The sequence below is a fragment of the Mauremys mutica genome, chromosome 12, assembly GCF_020497125.1.
Source record: "Mauremys mutica isolate MM-2020 ecotype Southern chromosome 12, ASM2049712v1, whole genome shotgun sequence".
Taxonomy (NCBI): domain Eukaryota; kingdom Metazoa; phylum Chordata; order Testudines; family Geoemydidae; genus Mauremys; species Mauremys mutica.
In genome coordinates, this window is record NC_059083.1 from 12030244 (window position 1) to 12046131 (window position 15888).

The following is a 15888-nucleotide window of genomic DNA, read 5'->3' on the forward strand; positions in this document are numbered from 1 at the left end:
GTGGGGCAGCAGATAACATCCACCCAGCAGCACTGCACGGGTATCACTCCCTCGGCACCGAGATGCAGCCACCTCTGGGGTGGGGCAGTGGGTAACATCCACCCAGCAGAGCTGCACGGGCATCACTCCCTCGGAGCCGAGATGCAGCCACCTCTGGGGTGGGGCACAGCAGCCGTTGAGCACAAGGGAAGGTAACGTAATGGTTTAGGAGTCAGGGGATTGCATAGGAGCTGGGAAGGCAGAGTTCACCTCCCATATCTTACTGGGGGTGGGGGACGCGTCGGGGGTTCATTGACGCTGGGGAGGGAGCAGGCCTCATTGGAAAGACCTGGGGGAAATATGTTTTCTGCCCCAGGCAGTACATGGCAGAGCGGCTGCCCCACTGGCAGCTGAAGTGAAGGATCGACTCCCTGCTCCAGCAGCTGGGGGGAAGGATGCGGGAGAGGGTTAGGGCTTGAAAGGTTTCAACCAAGCTGTGTGTAACTAGTGCACATGTGAATTGACGTTTGCGCTGGAGAGCCAGGTTCGGCGCTTCAACCCCTGCTTGGAAATGCATCTCGTGGGAGCAATGGCAAATATAGAATCCGGGGGGGGGGGGGGGAAGGGGTGCGGGGAAATGGGACATGAGGCTTTTCCCCTCCAGGGGATTCTGTTTCTGATCTAGCCTGTTGTCCCCCCGACCCCTGTCTCTGTATATTGGGATACAAAGAAGCCTCCACCACATCCCTGGCATGTGCGGGGTGACAACTGCCCAGGCAGGAACTGTCCCTGTGGCTTGTATTATATAATGGCCCACAACTTGTCATCAATAAAGGACTGATTTCTGAGGCTCCCTGAGTGTGTACAGCTCTTTCTCACTGTCCACTGAGCACCAGCAAAGAGAGGAGTGAGGTCCAGGATTAGAGTAGGGGGCTGGAACCCAGGACTCCTGGGTTCTCTCCCCAGCTCTGGGAGGGGAGTGGGGTCTGGTGGTTAGAGCAGAGGCAGCTGGGAGCCAGGACTCCTGGGTTCCATTTCTGGCTCTGGGTGGGGAGTGTGATCTCTGGGCTTCATCAACTGTCTGTTGAAACCCCAGAGCATCATTCACATCCCCATATAATCTGTGCCCCTCGTTATCTGGACACGGACCTCCCTGCCCCCAACACACACACACACACACACACACATACACATACACGCGCGTGCTCTCTCCCTCTCCCCACTGCTTAGGAGCAGCTAACCAATCTTGCACACCAGGGTTGTGTCTGTAGACTGAATATGCTTTAATGCACCAGGAGGCTACAGGGGGCGGTTTAGTCCGGCGATGACTGAGGGGTTTATCAGTGTGATTAATAAATCAGCAGGTGCCGCAGGCGCTAACAGGAACTGGATGCTGTCATCTGCAAGGAGGGTCGGGGTCCCCCCGGCAGGGGAATTGTAATTGTTCAGCTCCTCATGCGCCACTTCCTGAGCCCCACAAATCCTGGTCTGCTCCTGCAGGACACACAATGAGTGGGGTTAACAGCAGCGGGGATACACTCAGCCTGAGCGGGGTTTGGTGTGGTTGAAAGCGGGATGGGAAACCTGCAGCCGAAACCTAGGGGCTGGAAGATGGGGGCTCAGTAGGGGGTGCTGTCCCCTGGCAGTCAGTGCTGACCCTAGTGTGGCACTAGGGGGCACTGTGCTGCAGAGAGCAGGGTGGGGGTTCAGTAGGGGGCGCTGTCCCCTCACAGTCCGTTCCGACTGCAATGCTACATTCTAGCAGTAGGGGACGCTGTGGTGCTCCACTGGAGTCTGACATCCCAGACCAGGGGGTTATTAAACTTGCAAAGTCTAGCCCTTTTCCAAAATGGCTACCATCCCTTGTTGTTCCCAGTCAGAGTGAAGCCGCAGGCTGCCCTCAGTTAAGATGGTGGCTGCCTCTACTTCTCCTCACATGAGGTGATTCCACAGGTTGCCCTTTATAAAGATGGCTGCTGTCTTCAGTTGTTCTCAAGTTTGAAGCCACAGGCTGCCCTAAGTTATGATGGCTGCCATTGGCCTACAGCCCTTGCATAAAGTGAGACTGCTCCTAGGAACGATGGCATGGGCGGCGGGTATCAGAGGCTGGGGGAGGCTGACTGAGGAAGCTGTGCTGACCCAACGCCCAGTGTAGCTGCAGTTATGTTGGTGGAAGGAGGGCATAGGCGCCCACTTTCCCTCTTTTCTGTGGGTGCTCGTCCTCCCTCTGCCCCCGCCCCCACCCCCACCCCCACTCCACCTCTTCCATGAGGCCTCACCCCCGCCCTGCCCCTATTCCGACTCCTTCCTCAAAGTCCCCGCCTCAACTCCACCCCATCCCTGCCCCTATTCCAACTCCTTCCCCAAATCCCCGCCAAGACCCCACCTCTTCCCCTGAGCGCGCCACATTCCCGCTCCTCCGCCTCCCTTCCGGAGAGTGCAAACAGCTGTTTGGCAGCTGTGGGCTGGAAGCGCTGGGAGGTAGGCGGAGGAGCGGGAATGTGGTGCGCTCAAGGGAGGAGGCGGGGAAGAGGTGGGGCCAGGGCACGGGGTGAGGGGAGCTTGGGTGCCGGTGGGTGAAGAGCACTCACTCATTTTTCCCCGTGGGTGCTCCAGCCCCGGAGCACCCACGGAGTCGGCGCCTATGAAGGAGGGTGCTGTGAATGCAGCGATTGTGGTTTGAGCTTTTCCCCTCTAGGGGATGCCAGCTGTAATCCATCCTCAGATCTACGGGACTGGCTGGCTCGGGAGGGCAGGGAATGGCACAGAGGGAATTTTCCCTACAGGGTGTGCCAGCTCCAATCTGGCCCCAGGATGGGGGCACAGGCTGCTTCAGGGGGACGGGGAATGTGACATGAGGCCTTTCCCCTCTAGCGCTGCAATCCTCTTACCCTACTGATGCTCACCTGTGGGGCTTGGCTTCTCTTTGAGCAGCGATGCTAAGAAGCCACAGTGCTGGGCGGGCGATGTCCCCTTGGTCTGGGGCGGCTCTGTGCTGATGCGGACGAAGTTCTGCTCCTTGGAGTTGTAGAGGGGCCACTGCTCCTGGCTGCCCTCTGACCCTGTGGGGTTCCTGGTGGAAAATTCAGCACGTCCCGTGGAGGTTAGAACTGGACCTGGGTGGGGATGGGAATGTGCTCCAGCTGGAGTCTGACACCCAGATGCAGGAGTCATTGGGAGTCAACCTGCACAGTCTGGCTCCTTTCCAAAATGGCCACCCTCGGTTAAGATGTCTGCCACTCCCTGTTCTTCTCAAATGGACTAATACTCAGGGTGCCGCTGTTCTCTATGAGACTGAAGCCACATGCTGCCCTCAGTGAAGATGGCTTTCCTTTTGTGCTCTCGGACATAGAATAGGCAGTGTCGGGAACAGAGCAACATAGCGGGAGAGGGAAGGACACTGTGGTGGTGGGGAAACATGGGGCCACAGACCTGGGCGGGAAGGAGGCTGAAGCCAGAATTTGCCCTCATTTAAGATGTCCACTGTCTCTTGTCCTTCCAAACAGGAGAAAGCCATGTCTTTCCCTAACTAAAAATGGCCACTTCCTTCTAATGTTCTCAATGGGATTGAAGCCACAGGTGGCGGTGGTGGGGTGGTAGTATCAGGGTTTTCTGAGTATCTGGGGTTTGTAGCTTTGTTTTTGTCAGGGCGGGCCTGGGGAAGAGGAGCCAGCCAGGGGCTGTTATCTAAGCTACGTGTTTTCCTGCAGGAGCGTGTTCGTGTTGTTGTGTTTTCAAAATATCCATGTGAAAGAGGAAGGGGACAGTTACTAACTATGAATCATCATGTTTAAAATTTTGCCTCCCTCATAAAAATTTAGCTCTCCCTCCAGCCAGGGTTGTAAGTTGGAGATATCGTGACCTATATTTAGAAAGGAACTCTGCTGAGACTTGGCTGCTGGACCACGTTGTGGACAACTGGCTCAAGGGGGACACCCGCTGTGCTGGTTTGATCCCTGGGGTTGCGTTTTGGGCTGTTAGGACTCAGGGGCACGAGAGGATTCTGGGGGATTCCCTTACCCGCTCCTGGCAAACTCCGCCCAGTACCGCATCACCCTGCATCTCAGCCCGGTCTCGGCCTCCGTGAGAGTGTAGTTGGCGCCCAACATGGATGCCATGGTCCCGAAGAGGTAGGGCACCTCGGAGCCGTGGGGCACCCCCATCCACTCAGGTAAGGACAAGCCAGGAATGCGGTGAGTGAAGTAGTAGGTGTACACGGGACTGCCGGCCTCCGCCTCTCGCCCAGCCACCTCGGCTACTGGGCACACAAAGAGGTGGTCACCGGTGGTTTGATCCATGGCCCATAAGTACCGTGCCTCATCCTGCCTCTCCTGGCTGTACCGCCGTGCCACGATCTGGACGGCTTCTTCGGGGGTCTCTGGCATTGCCAGCCTCACCACCTGCAGCAGCTCTTCCCAGCCGATGTGGCTGGTGTTCTCCAGGCTGAAGTTAAGAGGACTGAATTTTAACAGGTAGGCGCCTTCGTTGGAGGTGAACCCGGCCAGGATGGGCATAGGCTGGCTGTGCCTGGCCCTCAGCAGCCTTGGTGGTGTATCAGGGAGGAAATCCCCATCTGGTGTCGGCAGAAAGGGAAACTCCAGCAGGTTCTTGCGGCGAAAGAAGGAAAACTCATGTTTGGGGAACTCCCCGGGTTCCTTCCCCTGCAGGCAGCCCACCAGAGCGGTGTCGTCACCATCAGCGCAGCCCAGCAGCTGGCCCAGCCTCCGGCCTCTCTCCTTGGCCTCCTCGAGGGAAATCCAAGTCCATGGTGCGGTGGCGGCTCCGCTCTGCAGCGCAGCGCGGGTGAAGAGGGCCCGGCTCCCCGCAGAGAGGAGGTGGAAGCTGACTGAGGAACCGCCGGCGCTCTGGCCGAAGAGCAGGAAACGAGCTGGGTCTCCACCAAAGGCAGCCGCGTTGTCCCGCAGCCAGCGCAGCGCCAGGTGCTGGTCCCACAGGCCAGCGTTCCCCGGGGCGGCTGGGGGCAGGGACAGGAAGCCCAGCGCCCCCAGCCGGTAGTTCATGGAGGCCACGATCACATTCTCGGTGGCAGCTAAGAAGCGCCCGTCATAGATGTCGAGTGAGGCTGCACCTGTGAAGAACCCCCCGCCATGGATCCAAATGAGGACGGGGGCCGTCCCGTTAGGCTGGGGATGGGGCACCCAGACGTTGAGGAAGAGGCAGTCCTCGGACCGCGGTCTTTTCGGTGTCCAGACATTAGCCTCAGGGTGACCAGTAAGCAGAACCTGGTGGCAGGCATTGCCAAAGCTGGTGGCCTCCAGGACATGGCTCCAGGCCTGGTGGGGAAGCGGTTTCTGGAAGCGCAAGGCCCCCACGGGGGGCTCGGCGTAGGGGATGCCCAGGAAGGCCGTCACTGTGCCAGAGCCGGCCTGGAGGCGCTTGCCCCGGATGGGGCCGCTGGTGGTGAGCACCACAGTGCCGTTGTCATCAAAACCAGAGCTGGGGCCCGTCAGGGAGAGGAGGAGCAGGCCGGGGAGGAGTCCCAGCATCGCGGCAGCTGGAAGGGAACCCCCCCCAAGGGAGTTACAGGGGAAGGGCCATAGGGCCTTTCCCCTTCAGCCATTGCCAGTCCTGATCTGATCCAAGCCCTCCACCAATAGATGGGGGCAGATAGTTTCCTTTGCTGTCCTTGTTCCCCTTTAGCAAATACAGCCCCTCCGGTCATTCACCCTTTTGCTGAGCTCACCCTGGTACGTCCTTCACCCCACTGCAGGTGAGAGCACCCTTCCTCCTCGGGGAGAATGAGCCTGGGCAGGACGGCAACCATCACAATCCCCCACCCACTACTGGTAGAACCCAGGAGTCCTGGCTCCCAGCTCCCCCACTTCTAACGACTAGACTCCCCTCCCCTACCCTCCCAGAGGTGGGGATAGAACCCAGGAGTCCTGACTCCCAGCCCCCTCTACTCTAACCCATGAGACCCCACTCCCCTTCCAGAGGTGGGGATTGAGCCCCAGCCCCCTCTACTCTAACCTATGAGACCCCCCTCCCCTCCCAGAGCTGCGGATAGAACCCAGGAGTCCTGGCTCTCAGCACCCCTGCTCTAACCCCAACTCTGGCAGGGGAGTGGGGTCCAGTGGGTTAGAGCAGGGGGGCTGGGAGTCAGAACTGGAGAGGGAGGTTCGGAGCATCAAACCCCTCTTGGAAATGCGGAGCAACAGCAAATATAGAATCCAGGCCCAAAGTGGGGGACTGGCTGGGTTGGGGGGTAGGGAATGGGACCCAGAGTCTTTCCCCTCCATGGGGACACTGGTTGTGGTCTGCCCCCAGTGTGGTGAAGGGGTCAGGGGGCCTTTCCCCTCCAGGGGATGCTGGCTCCGATCCAGGCCCAGATCCCCCTGCCCCTGTCTCTGTACATTGGGGTAGAAAGAAGACTCATCCACCCCCCCTACCCCCCACCATGTGTGTGTGTGTGGGGTGACTGTCATGTGTACTGCCAGCTGGCCGGGGAAGGTACCTTTCCCTGTGCCTTGTATTGTATAAGGGCCTGCAACTGTCATCAAGAAACTACCGATTTTCTTGGGCACCCTGGAGAATACAGCTCTTCCTTGCTGTCCATTGAGTACCAGCAAAGAGGGGAGTGGGGTCTAGTGGTTAGAGTAGGGGCAGCTGGGAGCCAGGACTCCTAGGTTCTATCAACAGCTCTTGCTGTGGGGTCTGAGAACTGGTGTATTGGATGGGGAATTCGCAGGGCAGATCCAATATCCAGCGCTCGATGCCACATCGTTCCCTCCCTTGACCCCTCTCTCCCCATCTGGGAGCTGGGGGGGCCAGCGGCAGCACAGACTCACCTGTCTGTCTCCCCAGTGCAGTTGCAGCTTTGTGGCTGTCGCTGCGGCTCACAGTTCAGCAAACGGGGGATGATGGAGCCGACTGGACGGCTCCAACCCAGAGACTAACAGCCCCTGCGGTTTCTTGATCCTGAGAGCAGTGACCTTGCTGAGCTCAGCACATGCATGGGGGGAGGGGGCGATGGGCCGGCCGGAGGGAGTCCAGGGCAGGGGCCAAAGGCTTTGATATGCAGCAGAAAGGCTCCCTGGCTGAAATGAAGCCACCTCTGGGGTGGGGCAGCAGATAACATCCACCCAGCAGCGCTGCACGGGTATCACTCCCTCGGCACCGAGATGCAGCCACCTCTGGGGTGGGGCAGCGGGTAACATCCACCCAGCAGCCCTGCACGGGCATCACTCCCTCGGAGCCGAGATGCAGCCAACTCTGGGGTGGGGCAGTGGGTAACATCCACCCAGCAGCACTGCACGGGCATCACTCCCTTGGTGCCGAGATGCAGCCACCTCTGGTGTGGGGCACAGCAGCCGTTGAGCACAAGGGAAGGTAACGTAATGGTTGAGGAGTCAGGGGATTGCATAGGAGCTGGGAAGGCAGAGTTCACCTCCCATATCTTACTGGGAGTGGGGGACGCGTCGGGGGTTCATTGACGCTGGGGAGTGGGCAGGCCTCATTGGAAAGACTTGGGGGAAATATGTTTTCTGCCCCAGGCAGTACATGGCAGAGCGGCTGCCCCACTGGCAGCTGACGTGAAGGATCGACTCCCTGCTCCAGCAGCTGGGGGGAAGGATGGGGGAGAGGGTTAGGGCTTGAAAGGTTTCAACCAAGCTGTGTGTAACTAGTGCACATGTGAATTGACGTTTGCGCTGGAGAGCCAGGTTCGGCGCTTCAACCCCTGCTTGGAAATGCATCTCGTGGGAGCAATGGCAAATATAGAATCCGGGGGGGAATGGGACATGAGGCTTTTCCCCTCCAGGGGATTCTGTTTCTGATCTAGCCTGTTGTCCCCCCGACCCCTGTCTCTGTATATTGAGATACTGTCCCTGTGGCTTGTATTATATAATGACCCACAACTTGTCATCAATAAAGGACTGATTACTGAGGCTCCCTGAGCGTGTACGGCTCTTTCTCACTGTCCACTGAGCACCAGCAAAGACAGGAGTGGGGTCCAGGGTTAGAGTAGGGGGCCGGAACCCAGGAGTCCTGGGTTCTCTCCCTAGCTCTGGGAGGGGAGTGGGGTCTGGTGGTTAGAGCAGGGGCGGCTGGGAGCCAGGACTCCTGGGTTCTATTTCTGTCTCTAGGTGGGGAGTGTGATCTCTGGGCTTCGTCAACTGTCTGTTGAAACCCCAGAGCATCATTCACCTCCCCATGTAATCGGTGCCCCTCGTTATCTGGACACGGACCTCCCTGCCCCCAACACACACACATACACACACACGCGCGCGCTCTCCCTCTCCCCACTGCTTAGGAGCAGCTAACCAATCTTGCATACCAGGGTAGTGTCTGTAGACTGAATATGCTTTAATGCACCAGGAGGCTACAGGGGGTGGTTTAGTCAGGCGATGACTGAGGGGTTTATCAGTGTGATTAATAAATCAGCAGGTGCCGCAGGCGCTAACAGGAAGTGGATGCTGTCATCTGCAAGGAGGGTCGGGTCTCCCCCGGCAGGGCAATTGTAATTGCTCAGCTCCTCATGCGCCACTTCCTGGGCCCCACAAATCCTGGTCTGCTCCTGCGGGACACACAGTGAGTGGGGTTAACAGCAGCGGGGATACACTCAGCCTGAGCGGGGTTTGGTGTGGTTGAAAGCGGGATGGGAAACCTGCAGCCGAAACCTAGGGGCTGGAAGGTGGGGGTTCAGTAGGGGGTGCTGTCCCCTGGCAGTCAGTGCTGACCCTTGTGTGGCACTAGGGGGCGCTGTGCTGCAGGGAGCAGGGTGGGGGTTCAGTAGGGGGCGCTGTCCCCTCACAGTCCGTTCCGACTGCAATGCTACATTCTAGCAGTAGGGGACGCTGTGCTGCTGGGGTTCCCGTGTTTCCCAGCATCTGTGACCCCAGGGTCCAACATGCAAGGGTCTGTTCTGTCTCCCAGAAGAGGCCAGTGGCACATAGGATTCCCAGTGTCTATTGGTTTCTCCTTCACTCCCTTGTCACACAGCCCCCAGCCCCCGCCCCCCCCGAACCCAGCTGCATTTCATTCTTTCATCACCTTCTTTTTCTTCCTCACCTTTAGTGGCCCCGAGCCCCCAGCCTCCTCTGTCTTTGGATCCATCCTGCCATGCTGACACAGAGCTGGTCCCAGCTGGCAAAGGTTTTACTGGTCTGTAACAGCCACTTCGGAGAGGCCTGACAAACTCACTACACCTAACACCCCCGCTTTCACGGTATTTATCCATAAACTCTGTCATGTGAAGCTTCTGTTATACCGAGCCCCGTAACCATTGCGAGATGTACGTACGGAGGATGTTTAAGGAGCTGTGCTTAAGTACTGAAAATATGTCTTAGAGACCAAGGGAAAAAAGCAGAGTTCTGCCGGACAAAGAATGACGAGCCTGTCTACCTCGGTGCTCGTGTAAATGAAGCTCCATTTACATACGGCGTCCATATGAGGATGTGAACTTAGCACAGGAGAAAAGACACCGGCGAATGAACCATGGGGCGGGGAAGGGGGTGCATCCTCCCGCTGGGGACAAAATCATGCTTTTGGGGGGATATAAAGAGAAGAAAGAGAACAAGAGGAAGCACCACTAGGTGGCGCTGGTACACAGTCTTCCAAAGTTCTTTAGTGTGCAAGCAAGTTTTGACGCTTGGGAAGACACACTGTGGAGGTGTAACATCCCATGTTCCCATGGGGTGAGGGGAATTGGATATGAGGCCCTTTCCCTTTGGGGGCACTAGCTCTGATCCAGGTCCAGTGCGGAGGGGGGACTGGCTGGCTCAGGGAGGGGGGGGCATGCGGCCTTTCCTCTCTAGAGTTGCTGTCCCCTCACCCCACTGCTGCTCACCTTTGGCGTTCTGCTGCACTCTGGTCAGCCATGCCAAGAACCTGCAGTGCCGGGCAGGTGATGGCCCCTTGACCTGGGGCGGCTCCATGCCGATGCGGAAGAAGTTCTGCTCCATGGGGTCATAGCGGGGCCACTGCTCCCTGCTGTTCCCTGCCCCTGTGGGATTCCTGGCGGGGGACATGCCCCACACGGGGAGGTGAATGATGCTCTGAGGTTTCAACAGACAGTTGATGAAGCCCATAGATCACACTCCCCACACAGAGCCAGACCTGGGCAGGGATGGGAACATGCTCCACTGGAGTCTGACATCCCAGACCAGGGGGGTCATTAAACTTGCAAAGTCTAGCCCTTTTCCAAAATGGCTACCATCCCTTGTTGTTCCCAGTCAGAGTGAAGCTGCAGGCTGCCCTCAGTTAAGATGGTGGCTGCCTCATGTTCTCCTCACATGGGGTGATGCCACAGGTTGCCCTTTATAAAGATGGCTGCTGTCTTCAGTTGTTCTCAAGTTTGAAGCCACAGGCTGCCCTAAGTTATGATGGCTGCCACTGACCTACAGCCCTTGCATAAAGTGAGACTGCTCCTAGGAACGATGGCATGGGGGGTGGGTATCAGAGGCTGTGGGAGGCTGAGCCTCCCCAAACAGCCAGGCATGGCCCCCCATGCCCCGCTCCCGGTCCCCCCCCCCCCGCTTCCCACTCGGCACGGTTCCAGTCTCCCTGTGGGGTGGCTCCGGCTCGGGCCACGCCGCCTGCTCTCTCGTCGCTCCGGGGTTGGGGGTTCTCCGGGGTTGGGGGCACTAGCCTCGGCTGGGGGCCAGTGGCTGCGGTGGGGGCAGCTCTGGGCGTTGGTGGGGGGTACAGAAGGGGCAGGGCCTCAGGGGGAAGGGGCGGGGCTGGCGGCTAGCCTCCCCCAGCCGGTGGTTCACGTGCCACCAGTGAACGATGGCCACTGTTGTCCGTTAGCTAAGCCCTAAAAGTTAGGCTGCCAGAGCTGACTGAGGAAGCTGTGCCGACCCAACGCCCAGTGTACTGCAGTTATGTTGGTGGAAGGAGGGCATAGGTGCCCACTTTCCCTCTTTTCTGTGGCTGCTCGACCTCCCTCTGCCCCCCACCCCCACCCCACCCCCACTCCACCCCTTCCATGAGGCCCCACCCCTGCCTTGCCCCTATTCCGACTCCTTCCCCAAAGTTTCCGCCTCAACTCCACCCCCTCCCTGCCCCTATTCCAACTCCTTCCCCAAATCCCCGCCAAGACCCCACCTCTTCCCCTGAGCGCGCCACATTCCCGCTCCTCCGCCTCCCTCCCGGAGAGTGCAAACAGCTGTTTGGCAGCTGCGGGGCGGGAAGCGCTGGGAGGTAGGCGGAGGAGCGGGGACCCGGCGCGCTCAGAGGAGGAGGCGGGGAAGAGGTGGGGCCAGGGCACGGGGTGAGGGGAGCTTGGCTGCCGGTGGGTGAAGAGCACTCACTCATTTTTCCCCGTGGGTGCTCCAGCCCCGGAGCACCCACGGAGTCGGTGCCTATGAAGTAGGGTGCTGTGAATGCAGCGTTTGTGGTTTGGGCTTTTCCCCTCTAGGGGATGCCAGCTGTAATCCACCCCCAGATCGACGGGACTGGATGGCTCGGGAGGGCAGGGAATGGCACAGAGGGAATTTTCCCTATAGGGTGTGCCAGCTCCAATCTGGCCCCAGGATGGGGGCACTGGCTGCTTCAGGGGGACAGAGAATGTGACATGAGGCCTTTCCCCTCTAGCGCTGCAATCCTCTTACCCTACTGATGCTCACCTGTGGGGCTTGGCTTCTCTTTGAGCAGCGATGCTAAGAAGCCACAATGCTGGGCGGGCGATGTCCCCTTGGTCTGGGGCAGCTCTGTGCTGATGCGGACGAAGTTCTGCTCCTTGGAGTTGTAGAGGGGCCACTGCTCCTGGCTGCCCTCTGACCCTGTGGGGTTCCTGGGGGAAAATTCAACACGTCCCGTGGAGGTTAGAATTGGACCTGGGTGGGGATGGGAATGTGCTCCAGCTGGAGTCTGACACCCAGATGCAGGAGTCATTGGGAGTCAACCTGCACAGTCTGGCTCCTTTCCAAAATGGCCACCCTCAGTTAAGATGGCTGCCACTTCCTGTTCTTCTCAAATGGACTAATACTCAGGGTGCCACTTTTCTCTATGAGACTGAAGCCACATGCTGCCCTCAGTGAAGATGGCTTTCCTTTTGTGCTCTCAGACATAGAATAGGCAGTGTCGGGAGCAGAGCAACATAGCGGGAGAGGGAAGGACACTGTGGTGGTGGGGAAACATGGGGCCACAGACCTGGGCGGGAAGGAGGCTGAAGCCAGAGTTTGCCCTCATTTAAGATGTCCACTGTTTCTTGCCCTTCCAAACAGGAGAAAGCCATGTCTTTCCCTAACTAAAGAGGGCCACTTCCTTCTAATGTTCTCAATGGGATTGAAGCCACAGGTGGCGGTGGTGGTAGTATCAGGGTTTTCTGAGTATCTGGGGTTTGTAGCTTTGTTTTTGTCAGGGCGGGCCTGGGGAAGAGGAGCCAGCCAGGGGCTGTTATCTAAGCTACGTGTTTTCCTGCAGGAGCGTGTTAGTGTTGTTGTGTTTTCAAAATATCCATGTGAAAGAGGAAGGGGACTGTTACTAACTATGAATCATCATGTTTAAAATTTTGCCTCCCTCATAAAAATTTAGCTCTCCCTCCAGCCAGGGGTGTAAGTTGGAGATATCGTGACCTATATTTAGAAAGGAACTCTTCTGAGACTTGGCTGCCGGACCACGTTGTGGGCAACTGGCTCCAGGGGGACATCTGCTGTGCTGGTTTGATCGCTGGGGTTGCGTTTTGGGATGTTAGGACTCAGGGGCACGAGAGGATTCTGGGGGATTCCCTTACCCGCTCCTGGCAAACTCCGCCCAGTACCGCATCACTCTGCGTCTCAGCCCGGTCTCAGCCTCCGTGAGAGTGTAGTTGGCGCCCCACATGGATGCCATGGTCCCGAAGAGGTAGGGCACCTCGGAGCCGTGTGGCACCCCCATCCACTCAGGTAAAGACAAGCCAGGAATGCGGTGAGTGAAGTAGTAGGTGTACACGGGACTGCCGGCCTCCGCCTCTCGCCCAGCCACCTCAGCTACCGGGCACACAAAGAGGTGGTCACCGGTGGTTTGATCCATGGCCCATAAGTACCGTGCCTCATCCTGCCTCTCCTGGCTGTACCGCCGTGCCACGATCTGGACGGCTTCTTCGGGGGCCTCTGGCATTGCCAGCCTCACCACCTGCAGCAGCTCTTCCCAGCCGATGTGGCTGGTGTTCTCCAGGCTGAAGTTAAGAGGACTGAATTTTAACATGTAGGCGCCTTCGTTGGAGGTGAACCCGGCCAGGATGGGCATAGGCTGGCTGTGCCCGGCCCTCAGCAGCCTTGGTGGTGTATCAGGGAGGAAATCCCCATCTGGTGTCGGCACAAAGGGCAGCCCCAGCAGGTCCTTGCGGCGTAAGACGGAGAATTCGTGTTTGGGGAACTCCCCAGGTTCCTTCCCCTGCAGGCAGCCCACCAGGGCGGTGTCGTCACCATCGGCGCAGCCCAGCAGCTGGCCCAGCCTCCGGCCTCTCTCCTTGGCCTCCTCGAGGGAAATCCAAGTCCATGGTGCAGTGGCGGCTCCGCTCTGCAGCGCGGCGCGGGTGAAGAGGGCCCGGCTCCCCGCAGAGAGGAGGTGGAAGCTGACTGAGGAACCGCCGGCGCTCTGGCCGAAGAGCAGGAAACGAGCTGGGTCTCCACCAAAGGCAGCCGCGTTGTCCCGCAGCCAGCGCAGTGCCAGGTGCTGGTCCCACAGGCCGGCGTTCCCCGGGGCGGCCGGGGGCAGAGACAGGAAGCCCAGCGCCCCCATCCGGTAGTTCATGGAGGCCACGATCACATTCTCGGTGGCAGCTAAGAAGCGCCCGTCATAGATGTCGAGTGAGGCTGCACCTGTGAAGAACCCCCCGCCATGGATCCAAATGAGGACGGGGGCCGTCCCGTTAGGCTGGGGATGGGGCACCCAGACGTTGAGGAAGAGACAGTCCTCGGACCGCGGTCTTTTCGGTGTCCAGACATTAGCCTCAGGGTGACCAGTAAGCAGAACCTGGTGGCAGGCATTGCCAAAGCTGGTGGCCTCCAGGACATGGCTCCAGGCCTGGTGGGGAAGTGGTTTCTGGAAGCGCAAGGCCCCCACGGGGGGCTCGGCGTAGGGGATGCCCAGGAAGGCTGTCACTGTGCCGGAGCTGGCCAGGAGGCGCTTGCCCTGGATGGGGCCGCTGGTGGTGAGCACCACAGTGCTGTTGTCATCAAAACCAGAGCTGGGGCCCGTCAGGGAGAGGAGGAGCAGGCCGGGGAGGAGTCTCAGCATCGCGGCAGCTGGAAGGGAACCCCCCACAAGGGAGTTACAGGGGAAGGGCCATAAGGCCTTTCCCCTTCAGCCATTGCCACAGTCCTGATCTGATCCAAGCCCTCCACCAATAGATGGGGGCAGATAGTTTCCTTTGCTCTCCTTGTTCCCCTTTAGCAAATACAGCCCCTCCGGTCATTCAGCCTTTTGCTGAGCTTACCCTGGTACGTCCTTCACCCCACTGCAGGTGAGAGCACCCTTCTTCCTCGGGGAGAATGAGCCTGGGCAGGATGGCAACCATCACAATCCCCTACCCACTACTGGTAGAACCCAGGAGTCCTGGCTCCCAGCTCCCCCACTTCTAACGACTAGACTCATAGAACCTAGGAGTCCTGACTCCCAGCCCCCTCTACTCTAACCCATGAGACCCCACTCCCCTTCCAGAGGTGGGGATAGAACCCAGGAGTCCGGCACATGGTCATCTCACACAGTGGCTTCACAAATTGTACCCTGAGCCCAGCAGCTGTGGGACCCAAGATACTGACCAAGGCAGCAGAGAGCAGAGGAACCATATAGAGTAGAGGTAATGAGGACACAGTGACAAACAGATGGTCCAGACCCGGGGAGGAAGCTGCAGGGTCTGTGTGGACGGGCACAGGATCTAGTGGGTTGGGAGGAGGCTCAGGAGTCCTGGGTTGTAGCCCCAACTCTGGCAGGGGAGTGGGGTCCAGTGGGTTAGAGCAGTGGGTCTGGGAGTCAGAACTGGAGAGGGAGGTTCGGAGCATCAAACCGTCCTTGGAAATGCGGAGCAACGGCAAATATAGAATCCAGGCCCAAGGTGGGGGACTGGCTGGGTTAGGGGGTAGGGAATGGGACCCAGAGTCTTTCTCCTCCATGGGGACACTGGTTGTTGTCTGCCCCCAGTGTGGTGAAGGGGACAGGGGACCTTTCCCCTCCAGGGGATGCTGGCTCCGATCCCCCTGCCCCTGTCTCTGTACATTGGGGTAGAAAGAAGACTCATCCAACTCCCCTACCCACCGTCGTGTGTGTGTGTGTGTGTGTGTGTGGGGTGGGGTGACTGTCATGTGCACTGCCAGCTGGCCGGGGAAGGTACCTTTCCCTGCGCCTTGTATTGTATAAGGGCCTGGAACTGTCATCAAGAAACTACCGATTTTCTTGGGCACCCTGGAGAATACAGCTCTTCCTTGCTGTCCACTGAGCACCAGCAAAGAGGGGAGTGGGGTCTAGTGGTTAGAGGAGGGGCGCCTGGGAGCCAGGACTCCTGGGTTCTATCCCCAGCTCTTGCTGTGGGGTCTGAGAACTGGTGTATTGGACGGGTAATAAGCAGGGCAGATCCAATATCCAGCGCTCGATGCCACATCGTTCCCTCCCTTGACCCCTCTCTCCCGTGGGGGGCCAGCGGCAGCACAGACTCACCTGTCTGTCTCCCCAGTGCAGTTGCAGCTTTGTGGCTCTCGCTGCGGCTCACAGTTCAGCAAACGGGGGATGATGGAGCCGACTGGACGGCTCCAACCCAGAGACTAACAGCCCCCGCGGTTTATTGATCCTGAGAGCAGTGACCTTGCTGAGCTCAGCACATGCATGGGGGGAGGGGGCATGGGCCGGCCAAAGAGAGTCCAGGGCAGGGGCCAAAGGCTTCGATACACAGCGGAAAGGCTCCCCTGGATGAAATGCAGCCACCTCTGGGGTGGGGCAGCAGATAACATCCACCCAGCAGCGCTGCAC

At 58.8% G+C, this 15888-nt stretch overlaps 1 protein-coding gene across 4 annotated transcripts; it reads right to left on the reverse strand.

Moving 5' to 3' along the window:
- Positions 1–1240: 1240 nt before the first annotated feature.
- LOC123345802 (acetylcholinesterase-like) lies at positions 1241–15700 on the reverse strand. Of its 4 annotated transcripts, XM_044982853.1 has the most exons (5): positions 15580–15700; positions 12677–14171; positions 11568–11734; positions 9788–9954; positions 8297–8515 (listed from the first exon to the last, which is right to left on the reverse strand). In XM_044982853.1, exons 2-4 carry the CDS (start codon positions 14161–14163, stop codon positions 9812–9814), a joined length of 1797 nt encoding a protein of 598 aa, XP_044838788.1. In that variant the 5' UTR covers positions 14164–14171; positions 15580–15700; the 3' UTR covers positions 8297–8515; positions 9788–9811. The 4 variants fall into 4 exon arrangements, with proteins under 4 accessions (XP_044838791.1, XP_044838789.1, XP_044838788.1 ...); XM_044982856.1 differs by lacking the exons at positions 8297–8515; positions 9788–9954; positions 11568–11734; positions 12677–14171 and adding exons at positions 1241–1473; positions 2886–3052; positions 4000–5494 and having other exon boundaries at positions 15580–15662; XM_044982854.1 differs by lacking the exons at positions 8297–8515; positions 9788–9954; positions 11568–11734; positions 12677–14171; positions 15580–15700 and adding exons at positions 1241–1473; positions 2886–3052; positions 4000–5494; positions 6789–6856.
- Positions 15701–15888: the final 188 nt, after the last annotated feature.